We start from the raw sequence: 23,107 nt of genomic DNA, 5'->3' as shown, positions 1-23,107 counted from the left end.
GAATATTCTAACAAACTGCAGGGTGTGTCTATGATAACACATTAACCTTTCTGAATTAATAAATTATTTTTATAGCACAATCCTGTCCTATTGAGCTATCAACCGTTAAACATTACCTTCATCAGTCTATTTATTCATATTAATATGCTTATTTTGTGTTATGAGAATTTCCTCTATGTTCTCTTCCTTAAACATCATGTATTTTAGACAATTACCTGAGGCGCAGGAGGTTTAGCATAACAGATATTGCTGAAAACATCCGCTCTGTGTATTTATAAAAACACTGTTGTCTTAATTACCTACAATAGCCTGACCTTTGATAACATCCTTATTTTGATCCACATCCAGCCCTACCTCTTTAAATAGTTTCAGAGTCATATCACAGATCGACATCTAAATAATAATGAAAAATACGTGTATACTTGTAATCAAAAATATATTTCCTTATTCAAACACATGAAAACAACTTTGGCTGAAACGTAAAAATCGGGAGTTTCCAAAATACTTTACACAGATCAGCAAATTACCAAACAAAACAGCTGAACACTGACGGGATTTCTCACAGATCTCCTGTGTAGTAATATTGGCTGGAAGAGTCTCTTGCTCATCTGATCTCAGGATCAGCCCAGCTCTTCACGGGCTTTGCCTTGTTTGCGGGGCATCTTCTTACTGCTGCTGTCCTCCAGTTCTTTGTTCTTGTAATAATGAGGAGCCACTTCCAACAGCCAGCCACTTTCAATCTCTATCACCTGAAAGACAGATAGAATGTTTAGAATAAAGCATATTTTTATGTTTTCGGAAGAAATATTAAATGCTTGCCAATGCAAAACTGGACTGTAGGGTATTTTCAGTGGTTGCCAAACCACTACTATTTAGATTTTTACATCCAAAACTGAAAACTGTCATTAATTACTCACTCAGGTCGTTCCAAACCTGTAAGACCTTTGTTCATCTTCAGAACGCAAATTAGGATATTTTTGATGAAATCTGAGAGCTTTCTAATCCATCATAGACAGCAACGCAACTACCACATTTAAGTCCCAGAAAGGTATTAAGGACATTGTTAAAATAAAATAGTCAATGTGACATCAGTGGTTCAACCATGTTATGAAGCTACGAAAATACTTTATGCACAAAATTTTATGATTTTTTTTTAACCTTGAACGTCGTAGTTGCGTTGCTGTCTGTGACGGATTAGAAAGAAAAAAAAAACGGATTTAATTAAAAAAATTATTTGTGTTTCGAAGATGAATGAAGGCGTTACGGGTTTGGAACGACATGAGGGTGAGAAATTAATGACAGGATGTTCAATTTTAGATAAACTATCCCTCAAACATCCACCTAGAAATGACATTTCTGTCATCATTTAATAAACCAAATGGCATTTCAACCTGTACACTTAATTTTCTACTGTGGAATACAAAGATATTTTGAAAAATGTTGGTAACCAAACAGTTTTTGGGTCCCATGGACTTACATAGCTTTTTTAGTCCATATAAAGAAAGTCAATGGGAAATATCCTTGTTTTCCAAAAAAAAAAAAAGAAATACATATACATGTTTGGAACAATATGAGGTTGAGTAAGTAACAGTTCGTACAGATGACTGTGAAATCAAATTTAAAGACTTTCAAGGACTTTTCAAGAGCTATTTTTTTTTTCCAAGGACTTCAATCAGAGATCTCAGAGTTTGATGTTTTCTACTGTTTAAGAAAAAAAAAAAATTAGCAAAACCTCCCTGAAGTCACAATCTAAATCAAACGATTTGTGATCCACGCTCCAAAGTCCCGATGTGAATACTGATCTGTGAACCATCGTTTCAGATCAGATCAATGATTTGCAATAAGTTCAGATCTATTTGATCAGGTCAAATGATTTGCAAACCCATTCCAAAGTCCTGATCTGAATCAAATGATTTGCGATACACGATTTAAAGGCCCGATCTGAATTAAATTATTTGTGATATGCGGCTTGAAGTCCTGACCTGAATCAAATGATTCACGAACCTGCTCCAAAGTCCTGATCGTAATCGAATGATTCGCGATACGCGATTTGAAGGCACAATCTGAATCAAATGATTTGCAATACGTGATCCGACAGGAGCGCTTTGAAACAGTCATGTTGCAATGCAATGGTTTTTTAAATCATTACAAGCTAAGTCGAAATTCAAAAATGAATGGCTCTTTTAATTCGATCTGGGTTTTTGCTTGTGAATTGCTTTTAAGTCATTGAGTACCTTTACATGGACAACAATATTCCGATTTTAACGCGATTAAGACAATACTCTGATTAAGAAGCAATCATGTAAACTGATATTTTTGATTAATTTAATCCGACTAAAGTCATAATCAGAGTAAACGCAAATCAAATTAAGACAGGTGGAGTATTCCTATTTTAGTCGCATTATGGAAGACATGTACACACCTTAATCACACTATTCCCCTTGTGTAGGACTTTTCGCCACATTTTGCGACAAGATACACACTAATGCTGCGTTCCAGGCAGGTTTTTGAGCTGGTAAATCATGACTTCAAACCACAACTAAATGGCCTAAGTGCATGTATTATTTTTATATTTTTATTATTATAAGTTGATTTCAACGTTTTATTGTCCTAAACTCTATTTTTCCACCATGTGCCACTTGCTTAAACACCGCACCCGTAGGGGCTGATATTGTTGTTTCGCGGGCTATGTCACGTCAGAACTCGGAACTGGGAGTTTGTGGGTTTGACTGCCCTTCCAGTGCACTTTCACGGGTAGAAATTTGGAAAAACAAAGGTAACGTGTTGCCTGGAAAGCGGCATAATGCTCTCAGTTGGTCGCACGTGCATATGCTTTGGTTTCATTTTTATTTTTTGCTACAACATGGGATTAATCAATGCTCATTGCTGATAAATAGTAACGTAGTTAACATTCAACCCGTTCTTTTTCATTAGTGTTATTTGTGATTTTAATTTTGTGAACGGGATTTCCGCTATTGGAATGTCTTAGGATGCTTTTCACTTTTACTTTCGAATTCATGATCTTGGTTTTGCTTACATATATAAGGCCACACCTATCAATTTTAAGATTAAAACAAATTCCTAAAAAATGGATTTGATATTTTTAATTAAACAGTACAACAACAATAAAACAAAACTAGCTTATATAGCATTTATTAACAAAAACTAATAAGATATAATAATATTACAGGGCGCGCAAACACTATTAATTAATAAAAAAATAAAAGAAAGCCTCCATAGCGTAATGTAAGGTAAACGGCAAAGATAAGAGGGTTTTCAAAATGAAAACAAACAAAAAAAAGTACAACTAAACTGGCTTTCGGTGACCGTACTTGCGTGTGTTTTTTCCTAAAATCTGACTGGCTCTGAAAGGCTCGCTGTATGGATCAGACGCTTTGGAGCAGCGCAGCATGCACTCGCACAAATGCGACCGCAGCAAATTTTAACTCACACATTATAAAAAAATTTGTTGCATATGTCCCGAGCCACTTCAAGCTTTTGTAAAATTAAAACCGAAACATCCAAAAGTCTGTAACGAAGATGAACTGATAGCGTCTCGTGTGGACGTAATGATGTGTGTCATTAATCGATCTATGTACTATAACATGTAAAACGGGAACATGAAAGGAATATTCTAAAAGCAACTCATGTAAACAGCTTAATCATATTATTGTCTTATTCAGAATAAGGTCATTCATTAGATTACTGGTGTCCATGTAAACGTAATCAATGAGTTTGAATCAATCAGAGTGGTTCCAGCTTAAATTACTCAATTAATTTGGTTCATCTGTTCTTCTTTTTGCGTCTTCAGCCATGTTTACACAACAAGATCAGTACTAATACTGGTTTAGCTCGATAGTTATGACATTAACTGAAAATGACAAAAAAAAGTATGTTTTTTAATTGCATGAATTTTGCGCAAAACGATGTGTGCTTATTAAAAATATTAAACACTTATTTCATAGATCCATTGTCTTTCAATAATTCAAGCACTTTCAAGGACCTCTTCAGGAATATTGCTATTTTAAGGGTTTCCAGCCCTTACATTTCAAAAAGTCAAATTCAAGCACTTTAAGCACCTTGTACAAACCCTCAAATAATGACAGAATTTTAATTTTTGGGGTGGACGGTCCCTTTAATATGAAGCTTGGATGCAATAAAATGAATGATCTCAAACTAAAAAGCTAACTCCATACCTGTCTCATGAACTCTTTGGTGGTGAAGACCAGCTCATGGTAGATCATCCAACGTGGCTGTTCCTCAAAGAGTGAGCTGTTGGGATGGACATAAACAGTCTGCTGGTGTTTAACTGTTTTATAACCCCCTTTACTCAAGCGTGCCGTGTTATAGAAATATCCCGCAGTCACCGCCTGTAAGAAAATAGAACATTTAGTTCATGATCTAGTAAAGCTGTACTATAATATATTCATATTTCTTCTTACACATCTCTTTAAAATACCTGCCTTTGATCGAACAATTGTGGCATTCAGTGATTGATTTAATTTTGTAACAATTTAATTGCGGCTGAAATTGTGCATTGTTATTCATACCGCAAATGATGCCTAGTCACCTAACCTGCATTCACATTTAAATACACAAAAGCATCTGGTAAAATGAAGTAACACAAAGTCAGCAAGCATGTATGTGTTCAGGTATTGTGTTAGTCTGTCTGTTGAAATACTCTGATGTGAAAAAACGCATTGTCTTTAAAATACTGATGATTCATAGTGACACTAGTCTCTCCCAGTACAGGAAGTACTGAAAAACAAACATATGACAGACGCATATTTACTCTTGACAGGTAATTTCGTTAAGTCCGTTTGAATGCGCCCTGCTCGATATTATAATCACAATGTAAAAAAGCCCTAATGAGAAAAACACCAACTTACCTTAATAGTTAATAATTCAAACTGTGCCACAAATTCCACTTCAATGTTTTTAGCCAGTAAGGATCACAAGTAAAAGTGTCTTAAAACTTAATTCGGTCTATAAAGCTAAACTCAGGTTCATAAAGTTAAGATACAATCACATGCAAAGTGGCATGCTTCTGCACAAACACAATACCACTGGAGGAAATGCGAGAAAGGAAGTGAGGAGAGAATAAGGAAATCACCTTGCGAATGGGCACAGTGTCATCGCTACAGCTGCACAGTTCCACTTCAATCCTGTCCATCAACCCCTCCAGCTGATCACGGACATCTCGAGCTCTCTTCATGGAGCGAAACTGGATGAAGTTCTCAAAGCACCATTGAGTGGAGTAACCGCTCTCTACCCACTGACAGAGGGGGGGAAAGAGACTATTGAATACATTTTCTTTTTCTGGCAAAAATAATTTTGCTTTGTGCACGCAACAACAGTGCAAGCAGTGAAGTCCAACGCACAAATAAGTGACTCGTTCATGAACAAATGACTCATTCTCTTCTCTAATTCAAAACCAATTTGTGACCCTGGACCACAAAACCAATCATAAGGGTCAATTTTTAGAAATTGAGATTTATACACCATCTGAAATCTGGAAAAATAAGCTTTTCATTGATGTATGGTTTGTTAGGATAGGATATTTGGTTGGGATACAACTATTTGAAGATCTGGAATCTGAGAGTGCAAAAAAATCTAAATACTGAGAAAACCGCATTTAAAGTTGTCCAGATGAAGTTCTTAGCAATGCATATTACTAAATAAAAATTAAGTTTTGATATATTTACAGTAGGAAATGTACAAAATATCTTCATGGAACATGATCTTCACTTAATATCTTAATAATTTATGGCATAAAAGAAAAATCAATCACTTTGACTCAATGACTTTGGAACAAACTACTATGACCATTAGTGTGATTTATACTTTAGGTTTGTTCATGTAACAATGTGCAATTAAAGATAAAGATCTATTTCTCAATTTTAATCGATTCTCATTTTTATAAAATAATATTGATTCTTAAATCCCAAGAATTGATTAGTCTAGCCCAGGGATAGGCAACATGTCCTGCAGAGTTTAGCTCCAACCCTGAAAAAAACCCTCAACTGCCTGTAGCCCTAGAAATCCTGAAAACCTTCATCACCTCTTTCAGGTGTGTTAACTCTGCAGGACATCGGCACTCCAGGACCGACGTTGTCTATTCCTGGTCTAGCCTGTTTTCAGTTAATGAACAGAACATTGTAGCACACCTCCTATCCAATAAATCATGATAAGCTTTGTGACTTTTTATATGAAACAAAGTCTCAGATTTCAAATTCTGCCCATTTTATTACAGTATTCAAACAAATGCAGTTCAAGCAAAGCGAACTGATCGTCTCCTCTTCTTTAACACCAGTTACACAATAAAAAAACCATGAATGAACATCCAAAGGTACGATAAAAGAAAAGAGTACAACTAGCTGAAATCCATATCCTGTCACATGTAATCGCTCTATCACAGCCTCAACAGCGAAAAGACGTCAATATAACTTGTAAAAAATGTGTCATATAACCTTACATTTACCTCAGAAAAAACATTCCGTGACCACTGTTGACGATAATGAATTAAAGTTATGTAATAAGATTACTTTTTTTAAATAACTAGTAAAGCATTACTTTTAAATTTACAGCAAAATATCTGAGGTACTTTTTCAAATACGTAATGCAACTCCCCTGTCCCCGTGTTGAGAGAAATTGAAAGCGAGTTTCAGAAAAAGAGAAACTTCCTTCACCCTGAGGCTTATTCATTTAACTTTTGGTGTGAAAGGGTGTTTAGAGTTGCCAAAAATACAACTTGAGTTTTTTGTTAAAAAAAAAAAAAAAAAAAGCAAGTCCAGCCCAAATAACAAAAAGCGTAATGCAATACTTTTCATAAGAAGTAACTAAGTAATGCAATTAGTTTCTTTTTTATGGAGTAAAGCGGTATTTTAATGCATTACTTTTTATAGTAACACCAACACTGTTGGTGACTGTTGGTTAGTCGGCTAGAAAAACTCTAGAGAGGAGCATTTTGCTAAATATATGCACCGTATAACATATTCATTTTAATTTTTACTGTCATTATCAATGTTTATGTGTGAAGCTTAATTGAGGGTAATTTAAGCACTTGTATAGAAATGAATAAGTTTTAACCTTCAATACTATAGTAACGTAGTTTCAAATGGTTCTTATATATACTTTGAGCTATTAGTTGAGATTTTTTTCCTTCCAAAATTTGGCATGTATTGTACTTATATGTGACCTTGGACCACAAAACCAGTCTTAAGTCGCTGGGGTATATCTGTAGCAATAGTCAAAAATACATTGCATGGGTCAAAATTTTAGATTTTTCTTTTATGCCAAAAATCATTAGGAAAAGATCATGTTCCATGAATATTTTTTGTAAAATTCCTACTGTAAATATATCAAAATGTAATTTTTGATTAGTAAAATGCATTGTTAAGAACTTAATTCGGACAACTTTAAAGGTGATTTTCTCAGTATTTTGATTTTTTTGCACCCTCAGATTCCAGATATTCAAATAGACGTATCTCGGCCAAATATTGTCCTATCCTAACAAACCATACATCAAAAGAAAGCTTATTTATCGAACTTTCATATGATGTATACATCTCAGTTTTGTAAAATTTATGTAAAATTACATATATACAAAATAATCTATATTAAATTGGAAATCGAATCACAAGCTTTTGAATAAGAATTGAATCAAATTGTTAAATTTGTGTCAAAACCCAGCGCTAATATTCAATGTTTTATAAAAAATATGCGTAATGGGTCCAGCTGAAAGGTTGAATTAAATGTAAGAAAAACGTTTCTTTGCGATTACAAGGCCATTTGACTTTGAGTTAAAAAGGTAGAAATATTTTTACAAAATGATAATATTGTATGGTACAAATACAATCATGATCAATACAGAGAAAGCATGACTGTAATGAACGATGAATACATTTTTGCTTTATAACTTCTGTAATTCAGTAACTATAAAATCTTCTAAATCCTTTATTTTAGATGCCAAATGCTGCCAGAAATGTCGTTTTCAACCCAGTGTTTCTGCTGTTTGAATAGTCATTCTTACAAAGCATCAAAAGTTATAATTGTAGCAGACGTGAACTTCCTGCTACAGCATCTACACATAAACACGTCCACATAGGCCTGAATAACCTGTTCAGCAATTCAACTCCTGCCCATCTCCCATAAGGAAGTCACACTACATGTGATGATTGTTCTGACAATAACAAATCATTTTTGTTAGCACAACCAAGGCTGTAAAAGTGTACAAAGCCTCAGATGTCAGGCTGCTTTGGGTGATATTTCTAAGTGCACACATAAACATACCTGTGTATATACATTGAGCAGCACCATGTGATCTCCTCCTGGTACCACAAAGTTCATCCGAGCGTTGTCGGCATGAACCACTTTGTCTTTGGGCCGGTAAAAGATGGAGTTGTTCACTGACAGCATGGCCGCGATGGTCAGAACCTCCTCAGAGCACTTATAACTGAAGGACAGACCAATGAACAATGTTTAAAACATGCATACAAGCTTGAAAATTATAGTTTCAATATTGTTTCTTTGCAATTAAGACTCACTGTTCAGAAGCCAGAATCATTTTACTCAGCATGGGGTCCACAGGAAGTTCAGCCATCCTTCGGCCGAGCTACAGTGCAAGAAGAACAAAGCAAGTCAAAACCATGGACGAAATAGTTAAATATTGGCATATTTCCAAAAGGGATATTTATAGTTCATTGCCAGGTCTAGTACCCTTATTGACACCCAGCTTTTTGTTGCAAACCTCCTTTTAAATGTGTTGTGAACACAACTTAATGGGGGTTTTAAAAAAACAAAAGTATTCTAATGTAGAATAATCATAGTCTAATTTTTCGCACCTTAGTGAGTTCACCGAGGTGGTTAAGGGCGCCCAAGGCATAAAGCTGCTCCAGCGCCAACACCAGCGTTTCGTGAGGAGGAGGATCCATGAAGTCAAAATGAATCAGGTCATTTATGCCTGATGAACAAATCGGGAAAAACTCGTTAGGTCTTGAGCACATATTAAAATACATATTGTGTTTGATTATTGGGAGTGAATAAGTGCCAGCTCTATTTATGAATGCATTAACTTTCCAGTTTTCAAATACCACACCCCACAACTGCATTAGTTTGTCATAACAAATATATTTACAAAGACACTCAACACTTAAACCTTAGTGGAATTGTCTAAAAAGTATTTGACACTTAAGCCACAATTAACATTGTCTGATTGTCTTTCAGAGAATTTCTCAGCACTAATTTCGAAGAACAAGGATGCATTTAAGTAAAGTGACAGTAAAGACATTATCATAGATGTTCTTTTGACCTTTCTGTTCCTCGAAAAATACTGAAAAAAATATCAGGGTTTCCACATTAGGTCCAAATGAAATGTTGAACTGAGTGTAAGGCCAACACAACATTGGACTTCCTCTCAAAAAGGCACAAATATTCTTGAAGAACACTAAAATATTTGTATGACAAATACAATTAGGACCAGCAGAGTGAAAGCTTTAAATTATAACAAATGTTTGCTAAAGATTGCCATTACTGGTGTATACAGTCGTGGCCAAAAGTTTTGAGAATTACATAAATATTGGAAATTGGAAAAGTTGCTGCTTAAGTTTTTATAATAGCAATTTGCATATACTCCAAATGTTATGAAGAGTAATCGGATGAATTGCATAGTCCTTCTTTGCCATGGAAATTAACTTAATCCCGAGAAAAACTTTCCACTGCATTTCATTGCTGTCATTAAAGGACCTGCTGAGATCATTTCAGTAATCGTCTTGTTAACTCAGGTGAGAATGTTGACGAGCACAAGGCTGGAGATCATTATGTCAGGCTGATTGGGTTAGAATGGCAGACTTGACATGTTAAAAGGAGGGTGATGCTTGAAATCATTGTTCTTCCATTGTTAACCATGGTGACCTGCAAAGAAACGCGTGCAGCCATCATTGCGTTGCATAAAAATGGCTTCACAGGCAAGAATATTGTGGCTACTAAGATTGCACCTCAATCAACAATTTATAGGATCATCAAGAACTTCAAGGAAAGAGGTTCAATTCTTGTTAAGAAGGCTTCAGGGCGTCCAAGAAAGTCCAGCAAGCGCCAGGATCGTCTCCTAAAGAGGATTCAGCTGCGGGATCGGAGTGCCACCAGTGCAGAGCTTGCTCAGGAATGGCAGCAGGCAGGTGTGAGCGCATCTGCACGCACAGTGAGGCCAAGACTTTTGGAAGATGGCCTGGTGTCAAGAAGGGCAGCAAAGAAGCCACTTCTCTCCAAAAAAAACATCAGGGACAGATTGATCTTCTGCAAAAAGTATGGCGAATGGACTGCTGAGGACTGGGGCAAAGTCATATTCTCCGATGAAGCCTCTTTCCGATTGTTTGGGGCATCTGGAAAAAGGCTTGTCTGGAGAAGAAAAGGTGAGCGCTACCATCAGTCCTGTGTCATGCCAACAGTAAAGCATCCTGAGACCATTCATGTGTGGGGTTGCTTCTCATCCAAGGGAGTGGGCTCACTCACAATTTTGCCCAAAAACACAGCCATGAATAAAGAATGGTACCAAAACACCCTCCAACAGCAACTTCTTCCAACAATCCAACAACAGTTTGGTGAAGAAAAATGCATTTTCCAGCACGATGGAGCACCGTGCCATAAGGCAAAAGTGATAACTAAGTGGCTCGGGGATCAAAACGTTGACATTTTGGGTCCATGGCCTGGAAACTCCCCAGATCTTAATCGCATTGAGAACTTGTGGTCAATCCTCAAGAGGCGGGTGGACAAACAAAAACCCACTAATTCTGACAAACTCCAAGAAGTGATTATGAAAGAATGGGTTGCTATCAGTCAGGATTTGGCCCAGAAGTTGATTGAGAGCATGCCCAGTCGAATTGCAGAGGTCCTGAAAAAGAAGGGCCAACGCTGCAAATACTGACTCTTTGCATAAATGTCATGTAATTATCGATAAAAGCCTTTGAAACGTATGAAGTGCTTGTAATTATATTTCAGTACATCACAGAAACAACTGAAACAAAGATCTAAAAACAGTTGAGCAGCAAACTTTGTGAAAACTAATATTTGTGTCATTCTCAAAACTTTTGGCCACAACTGTACACTACCAAGATTTACGAAATTCAGCGTTGATCACATGAATAAAGTACATTTTAAAAATTTATTCAAACAGAATACAGTTATTTTAAATAATAAAATTATTTCACAATTTTACGGTTTTAGCTGTACTTGGGATCACATAAGATCCCAGGCTTAGTGAACAGAAAAGATGTCTTTATAAAACATACATCTTACTGTTCAAAAACTTTTGACTGGTAGTGAATAATATAAATGATAGAGCTCTGTAACATAGTAAGACCAAAAAACCATTTAATAACTAAATTCTTAATTTTTTAATTTTTTTTTTTAATTTTTTCTTAGGTGTTCATTTTATGCCTCTTGCTTTGATATTTTGTATCAAATGCAATGGCATTTGCACATTTTTAAGTGTTGCTTAAGTGTCTAAATATTAAATTCAGCTATCTCTACTGGCTTAACCAGAAATAGCCCAATGGATTCTTTAGTATATTCAACTGATCATGCTAATGACTGGCATGTGGATTTGTCATGGTGACGTTATGAAGAAAAACTGATTCATTCATTCATTCTTACCGAGACTTTTGAGCAGCAGAACCACATTGCCCAGGTTTGTTCTCTGGATCTCGGGGACGGTGGTCTCCTCCATCTCGTGTTTAAAGGCCCAGGCGGTGTACAGCCTAAAACATTTCCCAGCAGCCACTCTTCCTGCACGACCTGCTCTCTGATTGGCTGAGGCCTGCATGATAATAAAACACATTATTAGTCACTGCTTCAATACATGAATTTTTTTTTTTTTTTATTATTTATAGTTTTAAAATTTTGTTAAACACAAAGAAAAAAGAAAACAACAATCAGCAATAATGATAAAATAAATAGCTACATTGAAAAAAACAGCTTAACTGCCTCATTCAGTAATGTATACAGAGCAAAATATGTAATTATTAATATTTAAAAAAAAAAGAAAAAGAATAGAATTAATATTTTTAATTTATTAACTAAAAAAGCATAATCATTTGTTCCTGACAAATAAATAAATAAATCCCAAATTTTTATTAAAATTTAATGACTGATTTATAATAACCACTTCCTGTCTCTATAAACACTTTCCCCATATTCAGACTCATATCACAGAATAACATAACATTAAATTAAATATTAATTTGTAATAAATAAAGCTCTTCTTATTATTCCCAATATTATTTATATGTTTAAATTATTAATTTAATTCATTATTATACTGAAAATTTATTTTCTTTGCTGTTATAATATAGTGATATTAAAATATATAATAATAATATAGATAATATTAATAAAAATATGTTCGTATTAAGATTGTTAATTATGAATGATAACTTTTGTTGTTATACATTGCTATATATAAATTAGTAACTATATTACTATAATATATAGTGACTTTTTTATTATTATTAACTATACTATTATAGTATATATGGATATTACATTATAATAATGTTACTTTATTATGAATATTATAGATAATGATTAATACTACTACTACTGCTAATAATAACCAAATAATATTTTATTTATTAATATTATTCATTTATTAATGTATTATGACACTAAATAGTAATGTTTATTGTTTTTACATAAAGCTAAATATAATTAAGTATATTATTATAATATATAGTGATATTATAATATGTCATGATATTATTTTATTATGAATAATATAATGATTAATACTACTACTGCCAATACTACTACTACTACTAATAAAATTCCTTTGGTTAATATTATTAATGTATTAATTATGATACTAAATAGTAATGTTTATTGTTGTTACATAATGCTATAAATTATTCACTTTATTATCATAATATATAGTGCTATACAGTACTATTAATATTGTATTTATTAATATTATTAATGTAATAATTATGATACTGAATAGTGATGTTTATTGTTATATATTTCTATATAATGATATTATATTCTAATGAATTTTATTATGATTATAGATAATGATTAATACTACTATAATAATAATAATATATTAATTATTAATATTATTTATGTATTAATGTGTTATGATACTGAATAGTAAGGTTTATTGTTATATATTGCTATATAAAATTATTAACTTTTATAATTTATTCTTATAATATATAGTGCTATATTATAATATTGTTACATTTCATTACGAATATTACAAATAATGATTATATTACTACTACTACTACTAATAATAATAATCAAAATAATATTTTATTTATTATGTCATGCGTTAATTATGATACTAAATAGTAACGTTTATTGTTATATATTGTTATATATAATTATGAACTATATTATCAGAATATACAGTGCTATGTTTTTTAATGATAATTTTTTATTATGAATAATGATTAATAGTACTAATACTGCTACTAATAAATCAAAACGTTTTAATGTATTAAATTAATTGTTTTATTGCAATATACAATATTATAATATAATAATGCATGAATATTATAGATGATTAATACTTCTACTACTAATAAATACAAAATAACTTGTTGTATTTTATAACAATTATCCAGTACTTATAACTTACTAATAAATCACAAATGCAAATAATTATTGTTGCTGTTGCTATTTACAATAATTTTTTAGAATTAATTTCGTTGCATGCTTAAATTATTTTTAAATCTTTAAGTAGGACTTGTCTAATCGCTTTTGGGTCCACTTCACAATTTATAGCTCAATGTTGTTGCTAGAAGCTTCTCTTACTCGTGAACAGGGAGTGACGATGAGAGATTCCATTCCTGTTCTTGCATTGTAGCTCTTTTGTTTGCAGAAACCTGGATCGATCACATAGATGATGCCGTCGATGGTGAGAGACGTCTCTGCGATATTTGTGGCCACCACAACCTGACACGCAAAAATCCCAAAAACAGTTAACAAAGAAATTCATATTCCGAGTTTAGCATATTTATCAAGATAATCAACAAAACAAAGCTTCGCAAGAAAAAACATTTGCATACAAATTTGCATCGGTCTGTTTGTTTTGAATTATGATAAAAGCCTCAGCTAAGAATACATTTGCAAGTAAATACATGTCATCTCCCACAGATTTCAACAGACATGCTTCCCCCTGCTGGACGACGAAGGGTACGGCGTTCTTACCTTGCGTGCTCCAGGTGGAGTGGGATTAAAGATTTTTGCCTGCATGTCTGAGGGCAAGTTGGCATAAATAGGCAGAACAAGAAGTTCAGATATCTTTGAGCCTAGTCTCCTACATCTCTCCTGCAGAAGTTCACAGCATGCCTCGATCTCCTCCTGCAACACCAGAGGACATAGTAAACATCAATATTACCAATATAAATCTCATCTACACTATTGATGATCCAAACTGTCCTCATATACATCATACACAAATACCAGAACAATAAATCTTTCTGGGTCATCACGGCTTTCCCATTTCAACAAGCAAAGTGCTTTAATATTTAACTTTATGCCTGTATCGATAAACAGTGGAAATAGACAGGAAAGGGATGCAGCGTGACAAGCTTGTATTAAGTGTAAATGTATGTATCCTGACTCATTTCAGCCAATAAATGTATCCATTATAAAATCATATCATAATATATGTGATTCTGTTGAAACCAGTAGCATGGTATATTTCTAGTAATAGCTAACAATACATTTTAGGGGTCAAAATGATCAATTTTTCTTGTATGCCAACAATCATTAGGATTTTAAGTAAAGATCATGTTCCATGAAGATATTTTATAAATATCTTATGATAAATTATATATTTTGATAAATTTCCTTAAGTAAATATATCAAAACTTAATTTTTGATTAGTAATATGCATTGCTAAGAACTTCATTTAGACAACTTTAAAGGCGATTTTCTCAATATTTTGATTTTTTTTGCACCATCAGATTCCAGATGTTCAAATAGTTGTATCTCGGGCAAAATTGTCCTATACATTATAGTTCAAAAATTAAATGACCCCCTTAAATAGCTTCTATGCATTTAACATGTTTGTTAGTAGCACTTCAGCACCAATATAATAAATATATAATCAAATATACATCTAAAAATGTAAATATGTATAATAATAAAATAATCAGCTACTTTTCATATTTTAATTTGATGTTTTTTTGTATAGAGCTCATCACAATACATAGATTTTCAAAGCTACTTCATAGAAAATGCATGTTATAATCAAGTAGCCAGAGGTGACTGTGTCAAAGGGAACGTATGGGAAAAACTTTTAACTGCGACGTTGTGTCTCAGACACAACACAGCTACCCTTAATAGATGTATGTTTTGATAGATACGGCTCATGTCCGCCCACAAGGGAAATATGAACTATAAACAGACTGTGCCAAGTGCCAAGGACTCACCTGTCCTGTGAGGAAGACCAGTACGTCTCCCACTGGCTGAGTGACATGGATCTGTAGCACTGACACGACACATGCTTCCAGGTAGTCGGCCTCTGGAGCCTGAAACAAAAGACAAATTCTATTAACAATACGCAATGTATAAATGAATGCAAAAGTCGATCTGAAAAATCACTTAAATCGATTTTTAAACCATGTCTGAGAAAGTCCAGCTGATAAGGTGATAATTATTTCCATGTTATGATGAATACCTAATAAATGGCTTATATTTAAATTATATACTATTCAGTCTAAATAAATTAATACAACACTAGGAACTAAAAAAATAAGTCTCTTTTCAATCAAGGCTGTATTTATTGGATTGTAAATACAGGAAAAAAACAGTAATATTGTGACATATTATTGCAATTTCTAATATTGGTTTCCTATTTTAAAACACAGTAAATATAATTTATTTCTGTGACGCAGCGCTAAATTTTCATCAGTCATTACTCTAGTCTTCAGTGTCACACGATCCTTCAAAAATCATTCTAATATGCTGATTTATTATCAGTGTTGAAACTGTTGTACTGCTTAAAATGTTTTGGGGACCTGTGAAACTTTTTTCTTTGATTCTTTGATGAATAAAAAGTTAAAAAGAACAGCATTTATTCAAAACAGAAATCTTTTCAAACAATGTAAGTGCTTACTATCTCTTTTTAGCAATTTAACACATCCTTGCTGAATAAAAGCATTCATTTCTTTAAAAAAAAAAAGAAAAAGAAAACATTGAATAGTAGTGTATATTGTAACAAAAAAAATCTATTTTGAATAAACACTGTTCTTTTTAACTTTTTGTTTATCAAAGAATCCTGAAAAAAGTATCACAAAAAAAATATTAAGCAGCACAACTGTTTCTAACATTGATAATAAATGAGCATATAAGAATAATTTCTAAAGGATGACACTGAAGACTGAAGTAATGATGCTGAAAATTCAGCGTTGTTTCACAGGAATAAATTATATTTTAAAGTATATTAAAATAGAAAATTTTAAATTGCAATATTATTTCACAAAATTAAATTCTTTCGCATTTTTATTAAAATAGATACAGCCTTGATGAGCATAACAAACTTCTTAAAAATAAACATTAAAAATCTTACTTATCCCAACTAGTGTACACACATATGAGCTTTTGCTCTGTTGTTAATTGTAACCTTTAATAGTATAGTACTGAGCAATTAATAGGGTATCCTATATAGTTAACAGCATTAGCTGAGATACTATTAGCTTTAATTTGTTTAAAGAAAGAGCCACAATTTGTTCAGTAAACCCTATTTTAATAAAAAAAAAAGAAAAAATAAGCAATTTTGTGTTTAGTTTTTCCCTGTTCTGTACTGAAAATGCTGAATCGTAATATCAAACCTGAAGCATGTACTGAACCGTTATTTTTTGTTAATAATGTTACACCCCTAATATTTGCCATTGCATGCCAAACTGAATGTCTTGTGCTTTAATCACGGTCGATTACCTTTGTGTAGTAGATGTCCACGGGAAACCTACGACCTGGAATCCTAAATACGGGTGCATCATCAAAGAAGCAGGAGAAACGCTCCGTGTCTAGAGTGGCACTGGCCACCAGAACTTTCAGATCAGGGCGGAAACGTGCAATGTCTTTAATTAGACCGAAGAGAATGTCTGTGTGTAACGTTCGCTCGTGGGCCTCATCGATGATGACCACACTGAACACAGAAAAATGCTCGGTTAAAAAGAGAAAGCAATAATGAAAGTGATATTGTAAACTGTCAAAAATGTTCATTCTGTAAGTTCCTTACTTTACATAATTAAAATATTAATTTTATAAGGTCCGTTTTTACCTATAGCTGGCGAGGTCAGGCTCTGTAAGAAACTCTCTGAGCAACATGCCATCAGTCATGTACTTCAAGATGGTGCGTTCTGACGTACAGTCTTCAAAACGGATGCTGTAGCCCACCTGTGGAAATTATGACAATATAGATGATCAAAAAACCTACAATTTTGGCACATATAAAAAAACGCAATACTCAAATGGAAATACTTTAACTTCTTTTACAGTCAAATCAAAAATTAGTCAGACACCAGATATAATTTTTGCTAGTGGGTGCAGGACACTATAATCCACTTATGTAAGTGAGAATAGCAAAATAAAGTAAAACGTGACATATTAAACCCCCAAATTATTCATATAGTGGACTACCAGTAAAACTGATAAACATTTGGGACCAAAAATTATTAAGACACTTTAACCTGACCATGTTTTGCTTAAGAGTTTCCTTTAATTGTTAATGTGACCCTTTTACACCACAGACTAAACAAAATTAAGCATTGCTTGGTCATTGGTCAACAAAGTATTGACAGTTGTGTAAATATTGTCATACTAACAGTATGAATTTTTGGTTGATTGCAATCTATTACATACCTTTCTATCGAAGTTATTGAACATTATCGAGATGAATTTGTTCTGACACAGTTTAACTCTTGAGTTCTTCTTTCTAAACTATAGCAAATAAACTGATAATGTGAAAAATGCTGAAGGTGTCTGAATAAATTTTGGTTTGACTGTACTATGTACACAAACACAGTGGCAAATCTGAGGATTAATCATATCTAAAAATCACACATTTAGTAAGCAGATGGATAATGACCTCATTTCCTAGTTTGACACTCATTTCTTGTGCGACTCTGGCTGATACAGACATGGCAGCCACTCTTCGAGGTTGAGTGCAGCCAATCTTCATTCCTCCTTCAGAATAACCCTGATAAAAGACAAAACAATTAGTGAATGCAACTTTCAGGTCTCAGTATATCATGTGACCCCGGACCACAAAACCTTAAGTAGCACGGGTTTGGATATTAAGTAAAGATGAAGATATTTTGCAAATTTCCTTCCATAAATATATAAAAACTTAATTTGTCATTAGTAATATGCACCCTCAGATTCTAGATTTTCAAATAGTTCCACCTCAGCCAAATATTGTCCTATCCTAACAAACTATACATCAATAGAAAGCTATTTATTAAGTTTTTAGATGATGTGTAACTCTCAATTTCAACAAAATTACCCCTATCACTGGTTTTGTGGTCCTAGGTCACATATATTACTGTGCCATTCTTTTAAAGCACAAATGGAAACATAGCTGATGTGAAGTACTAATGTACACACATCTTCCTATGGCACCAAACCCCACTAAACACCATCTTCAAAAAAAGATGTCCTTTATGTTCCTGATATATTCCTATTTGTAGAAATGCACATGTAAACCTCTATTGGATCCACAAAAATCCCAAAGCTGTTTGCTAATAAATGTTTTATAATAAGTTCGTACATCTTCCAGGAGGTACTGAGGGATCTGTGTGGTCTTGCCGGATCCGGTTTCACCCTCTATGACCAAGATCTGGTGTTCCCTGATGGCAGCGAGAAGATCTTCTCTGTAAGGAAAGATGGGAAGGCTGCGTCTCACTTCCTGGATGGATTGCTTCTGCTTCTCAGCCTGAGATAACTCAGGTTCACTTTCCTGAAGAAAATAAGAAGATACAAAAAAAAAAAGAAAACAAATTCATATACTTTTTAGTCACAAATGCTCATTTAATCATAGAGTCTTATGAAGCTGCATTGAAACTGCAATTTGGACCGTCAACCTGCTGATCCCCAGGAAAAATCCTGAATTTTTTTTTTTTCAAAAACCTTATTTTTTTTCAACTGAAGAAAGAAAGACATGGACATTTTGGATGACATAGGGGTGAGTATATTAAACATTCAGTGATGTTAACCTTTTCTGACAGTGTTCCTTTCATAGTAATGGCCGTGCTGACAAAGTTGATCATCTCCTCTTCCTCTAAAATGAGCTGGTACTTGTCCTCCTCCTCTTTTTTCCGGCGTTCCCGCTCTGCTTTGGCCCCAAACTGCAGGGTGGCGGTGGCCACTCTCGCCTCCTCCCAGCGGCCCTGCTCCCCACCTCCCTCTCTAGGAGTCTCTTCAAACTCCAGGTCCATGTCTTTTTGAGGAATGGACTGAAAAAGAAGGGTAGAAAAACAATTAAGCATACCATAAACAAAGCACTACCATTTTGAATTAAAACTGCAGCTCATCTCTTAGACCCACTTTGCTTCTTATCTCCTCTGGCATGTAGTATCTGTTCTTTCTCTCCTCTTTTTCTTTCGCTCCTGCTTTCTTGTAGTCTCGGGCCAGGTCTCTGACCTGCCGCTTGTACTCTAGCTCTTTCCTTTCCCGATCTGTGAGGTTCTGAGTGGAGAAGAGGTATTCCTCATCCCTAATTTCAGCCTCGAGGTCATCAATCTTCTCCTCCTCTCTTTTGGTCAGATACTGCCAACGTGACTGTTTCCTTAACTCTGGAAGCTGAAGAGACCACAATGAATTTTAAAAGACATTACTGCTGCTTCAACATGTTTACATGATCAAATTTCCAATTAACAACAGAACATTCTTTCTTACCATTTTCTTTTGATCCTCTTCAGCCATTTTGAGTCTTTTCTGAGCTTCCTCATAAGCCTTTGATGAAAACAGACAACGCAGATCGTTAACCCTCATATTTTCCCATATCATGCTAGTATCCATTAAGAAACTAGCAGATTTTATTTTGTTGTAGCAAGATTACCTTTTTGTCATTTCTCTCAAGTATGTGTCTTGTCTTGTCTTTGTCTTTCTGTTTCATTCGTTCAGCAAATGCATCCCTCTCCTCCAGATCTTGAAGTCGCTCTCTCTCTTCTTTCTCCCATTCTTCCTCCTCTTCAGCAGCTTTTTTAGGTTCGTCCGTGACTTTAGTGCTGAAAGAGTCAGGAAAAAAACAAGAGAAACTATTTAGAACAAAAGCACAATTGTAAAATGGATAGCTGTCACTTTCTGATTGAATGAGCCAAGTTTGAAATATATGATTGAAAATGTTTTAGCTTTTCAAACTGGGGTCCAGGTAAACAAGTAAGCAAAAAAAAAAAAAAACATAAACACTTAACATGCATCGAATGGTACAGAACTATAAGAAGTTTCTACTAAATTACTTATTAAAAACTAAATACACTGCCATTCAACAGTTTGGGATCTGTACGATTTTAATTTTTTTATTTTCTTATTCCCTAACACTCATCAAGGTTGCATTTATAAAATTAAAAATACAGAAAATACCAGCAAAATTGATAAATTTAATTTTTATTTTATTAATTTGAATAATATTTAAAATATAATTTATTCCTGTGATCAAATCTGAATTTTCAGCAGTCATTACTCCAGTCTGAACAGAAATCATTCTAATAGGCTGATTTATTATCAATGTTGAAACTGTTTTTGCTGTTTGATATTTTTTTGGAACCTGTGATGCTTTTTTTTTTCAGGATACTTTGATAATTAAACAGTTAAAAAGAACAGCATTTATTCAAAATACAAATCCTTCGTAACAATATACACCATTTAAATCCATTTAAAAGTTTAAGGTCAGTACTTTTTTTTTTTAATTAATACTTTTATTCAGCAAGGATGTGTTAAATTGATAAAAACTGATAGTAAAGACTTATATTGTTAAAAAAAATCTATTTTAATAAATGCTGTTCTTTTTAATGTTTTATTAACCAAAGAATCCTGATATAAAACAAATCACAGGTTCCTAAAAACATATTAAGCAGCACAGCAGTTTCCCACATTGATGATATTAGAATGATTTCTGAAGGATCATGTGACCGTGAAGTGGCTGATGAAAATTCAGCTTTGCATGAAAATAACAAATTATATTTTAAAGAGTATTAAAATAGACTTTTTTTTTAATTGTAATAATATTTTACAATATTACTGTTGTTTTATGTATTTTTGATCAAATAAATGCAGCCTTGATTGAGTTTAAAAACATTACAAATCTTAATGGTCCCAAACTTTAGAATAGTGGTGTATATTCCAAGCATTTTGACATATATGCATTAGAATATTTTTTTTACAGTATAAATTCTTTAGACACGGCTTTGAAATTTTAGATTGGGGTTCGTCACAAGAGGATCTTCATTTTTGGGGGTCCACAGCATCTAAAAGATGTTTAAGTAATGTAAGCGTAACAAAATCACCTTTTTTCCCCATCATCTTCACCGGACGATGGACTCTCGTCTCGTTTCTGTCTGAGGTGTTTTCTCTTCTTTCCTTTGTCCCGATCTTTGCTTTTCTTCTCTTTTCCTTTTTCTTTTACCGTCTCTCCATCACTCTCACTGTCCTCCAGAAGAGTGTAGGTTCTGTTCTTTCTCTCCATTTCCATAACATGCCGTTCCACCGCCCGGGCAGGTTTTTCAGCCACATGTTTTTTGGGAGCCTGGAGGGTCAATATACAAATATGTAAACGTATATCTTGACTTATGAATTGCATTAAACATACCGAGTAAAAAGATTTACTTTGTCGTAGAGCTCATGTGCAAATGCTGTTATTCTTTGATCAATATCAATGGTTCCGGTTTGCTGAAGCCGATCCACAAAGTCCTGAGGTCCAGAAGACTTCCGCACCAGACCGATCATGAACTGGGCCACATATCGGTCACTCAAACCCAGGATGTCATGGAGCTGGTCACTAACCCACTGTTCCAGATTGGCCATTGTGACTGTGCACAAGAACAAACAGAATATGTGACCCAGAACAACAGTCAATTTCTTTGCAATTTAGATTTATACATTAACCGAATAAATAAGCTTTCCACTGATGTATGGTTAGTTAGAATTGGACAATATTTGGCCGAGATATGACTATTTGAAAATCTGGAACATGAGGGTGCAAAAAAATCTAAATATTGAGAAAATGAAGTAATTAGCAATGAATATTACTAATGAAAAAAATAAGTTTTAATATATTTACGGAAGGAAATTTACAAAATATCTACATAGAGCTTTACTTAATATCCTAATGATTTTTGGCATAAAAGAAAAATCAATAATTTTGACCCATACAATGTATTTTTGGCTGTTGCTACAAATATACCCGTGCTACTTAAGACTGGGTTTGTGGTCCAGGATCACATATAGTTTTACACAAGACTGTATCAATAAGGTTTCACCATAATATAATGTGAATAACCACATATAACACAGGAATATAAGCGCATGAAATGAGGCAGCTCCCTTACGACTGTGGGTGATTTTTAAAATTAAATGTAATATTTTATCAAAGTCAGTCGTCAAATATTATTTCAAATAAAAATTATGAGTACAAGAAAAAAAGACAGTTTTACCTCGATACAAAGCAAGGAAATCAACAGCAGGTCGTCAACAGCGAACGCTTACTTCTTTTCATTTATTGATGTACTTAGACGATTTATGCCCATGAAATCAACCGCACCGTGTACAGCCACATTTGTGTTTTATGCACATAAACAACACAAACACGACTCTTATCAAACGTAATAAGAAACTTCAGACTTACGTTAGTGTAGCGTCTCCACACGCTTTCTTCTATGAAAACATCAACGCCACTTCCGGGTCACTACGTTCTGAGCGTGACCTGTCAAAATAAAAGTCTGAGTATAACGTTCAGACGCAGTCTAGAAATAGACACAAAATAAGCCAGACTTGTAACTATTGGGAAATTATGTAGCTGTCACTGACCGTTCTGCTATGGTGGATTTGAATCATTCTCGTGAAAAAAAAAAAATATATATATTACCAGGCTCGTCAGTGAAAC

At 33.8% G+C, this 23,107-nt stretch overlaps 1 protein-coding gene across 1 annotated transcript; it reads right to left on the bottom strand.

Moving 5' to 3' along the window:
• Positions 1-419: 419 nt before the first annotated feature.
• Positions 420-22,920, bottom strand: dhx16 (DEAH (Asp-Glu-Ala-His) box polypeptide 16). The gene is made up of 21 exons (XM_073817289.1): positions 22,850-22,920; positions 21,832-22,034; positions 21,513-21,751; positions 20,066-20,234; positions 19,903-19,959; positions 19,552-19,806; positions 19,221-19,460; positions 18,776-18,964; positions 18,095-18,205; positions 17,288-17,403; positions 16,942-17,152; positions 15,435-15,533; positions 14,206-14,358; positions 13,810-13,950; positions 11,650-11,812; positions 8,844-8,962; positions 8,547-8,614; positions 8,293-8,455; positions 5,114-5,275; positions 4,197-4,370; positions 420-749 (listed from the first exon to the last, which is right to left on the bottom strand). Exons 2-21 carry the CDS (start codon positions 22,027-22,029, stop codon positions 621-623), a joined length of 3,156 nt encoding a protein of 1,051 aa, XP_073673390.1. The 5' UTR covers positions 22,030-22,034; positions 22,850-22,920; the 3' UTR covers positions 420-620.
• Positions 22,921-23,107: the final 187 nt, after the last annotated feature.

The sequence above is a fragment of the Garra rufa genome, chromosome 14 (assembly GCF_049309525.1).
Source record: "Garra rufa chromosome 14, GarRuf1.0, whole genome shotgun sequence".
NCBI lineage: Eukaryota > Metazoa > Chordata > Actinopteri > Cypriniformes > Cyprinidae > Garra > Garra rufa.
This window is presented reverse-complemented; position numbering and strand designations above follow the sequence as displayed.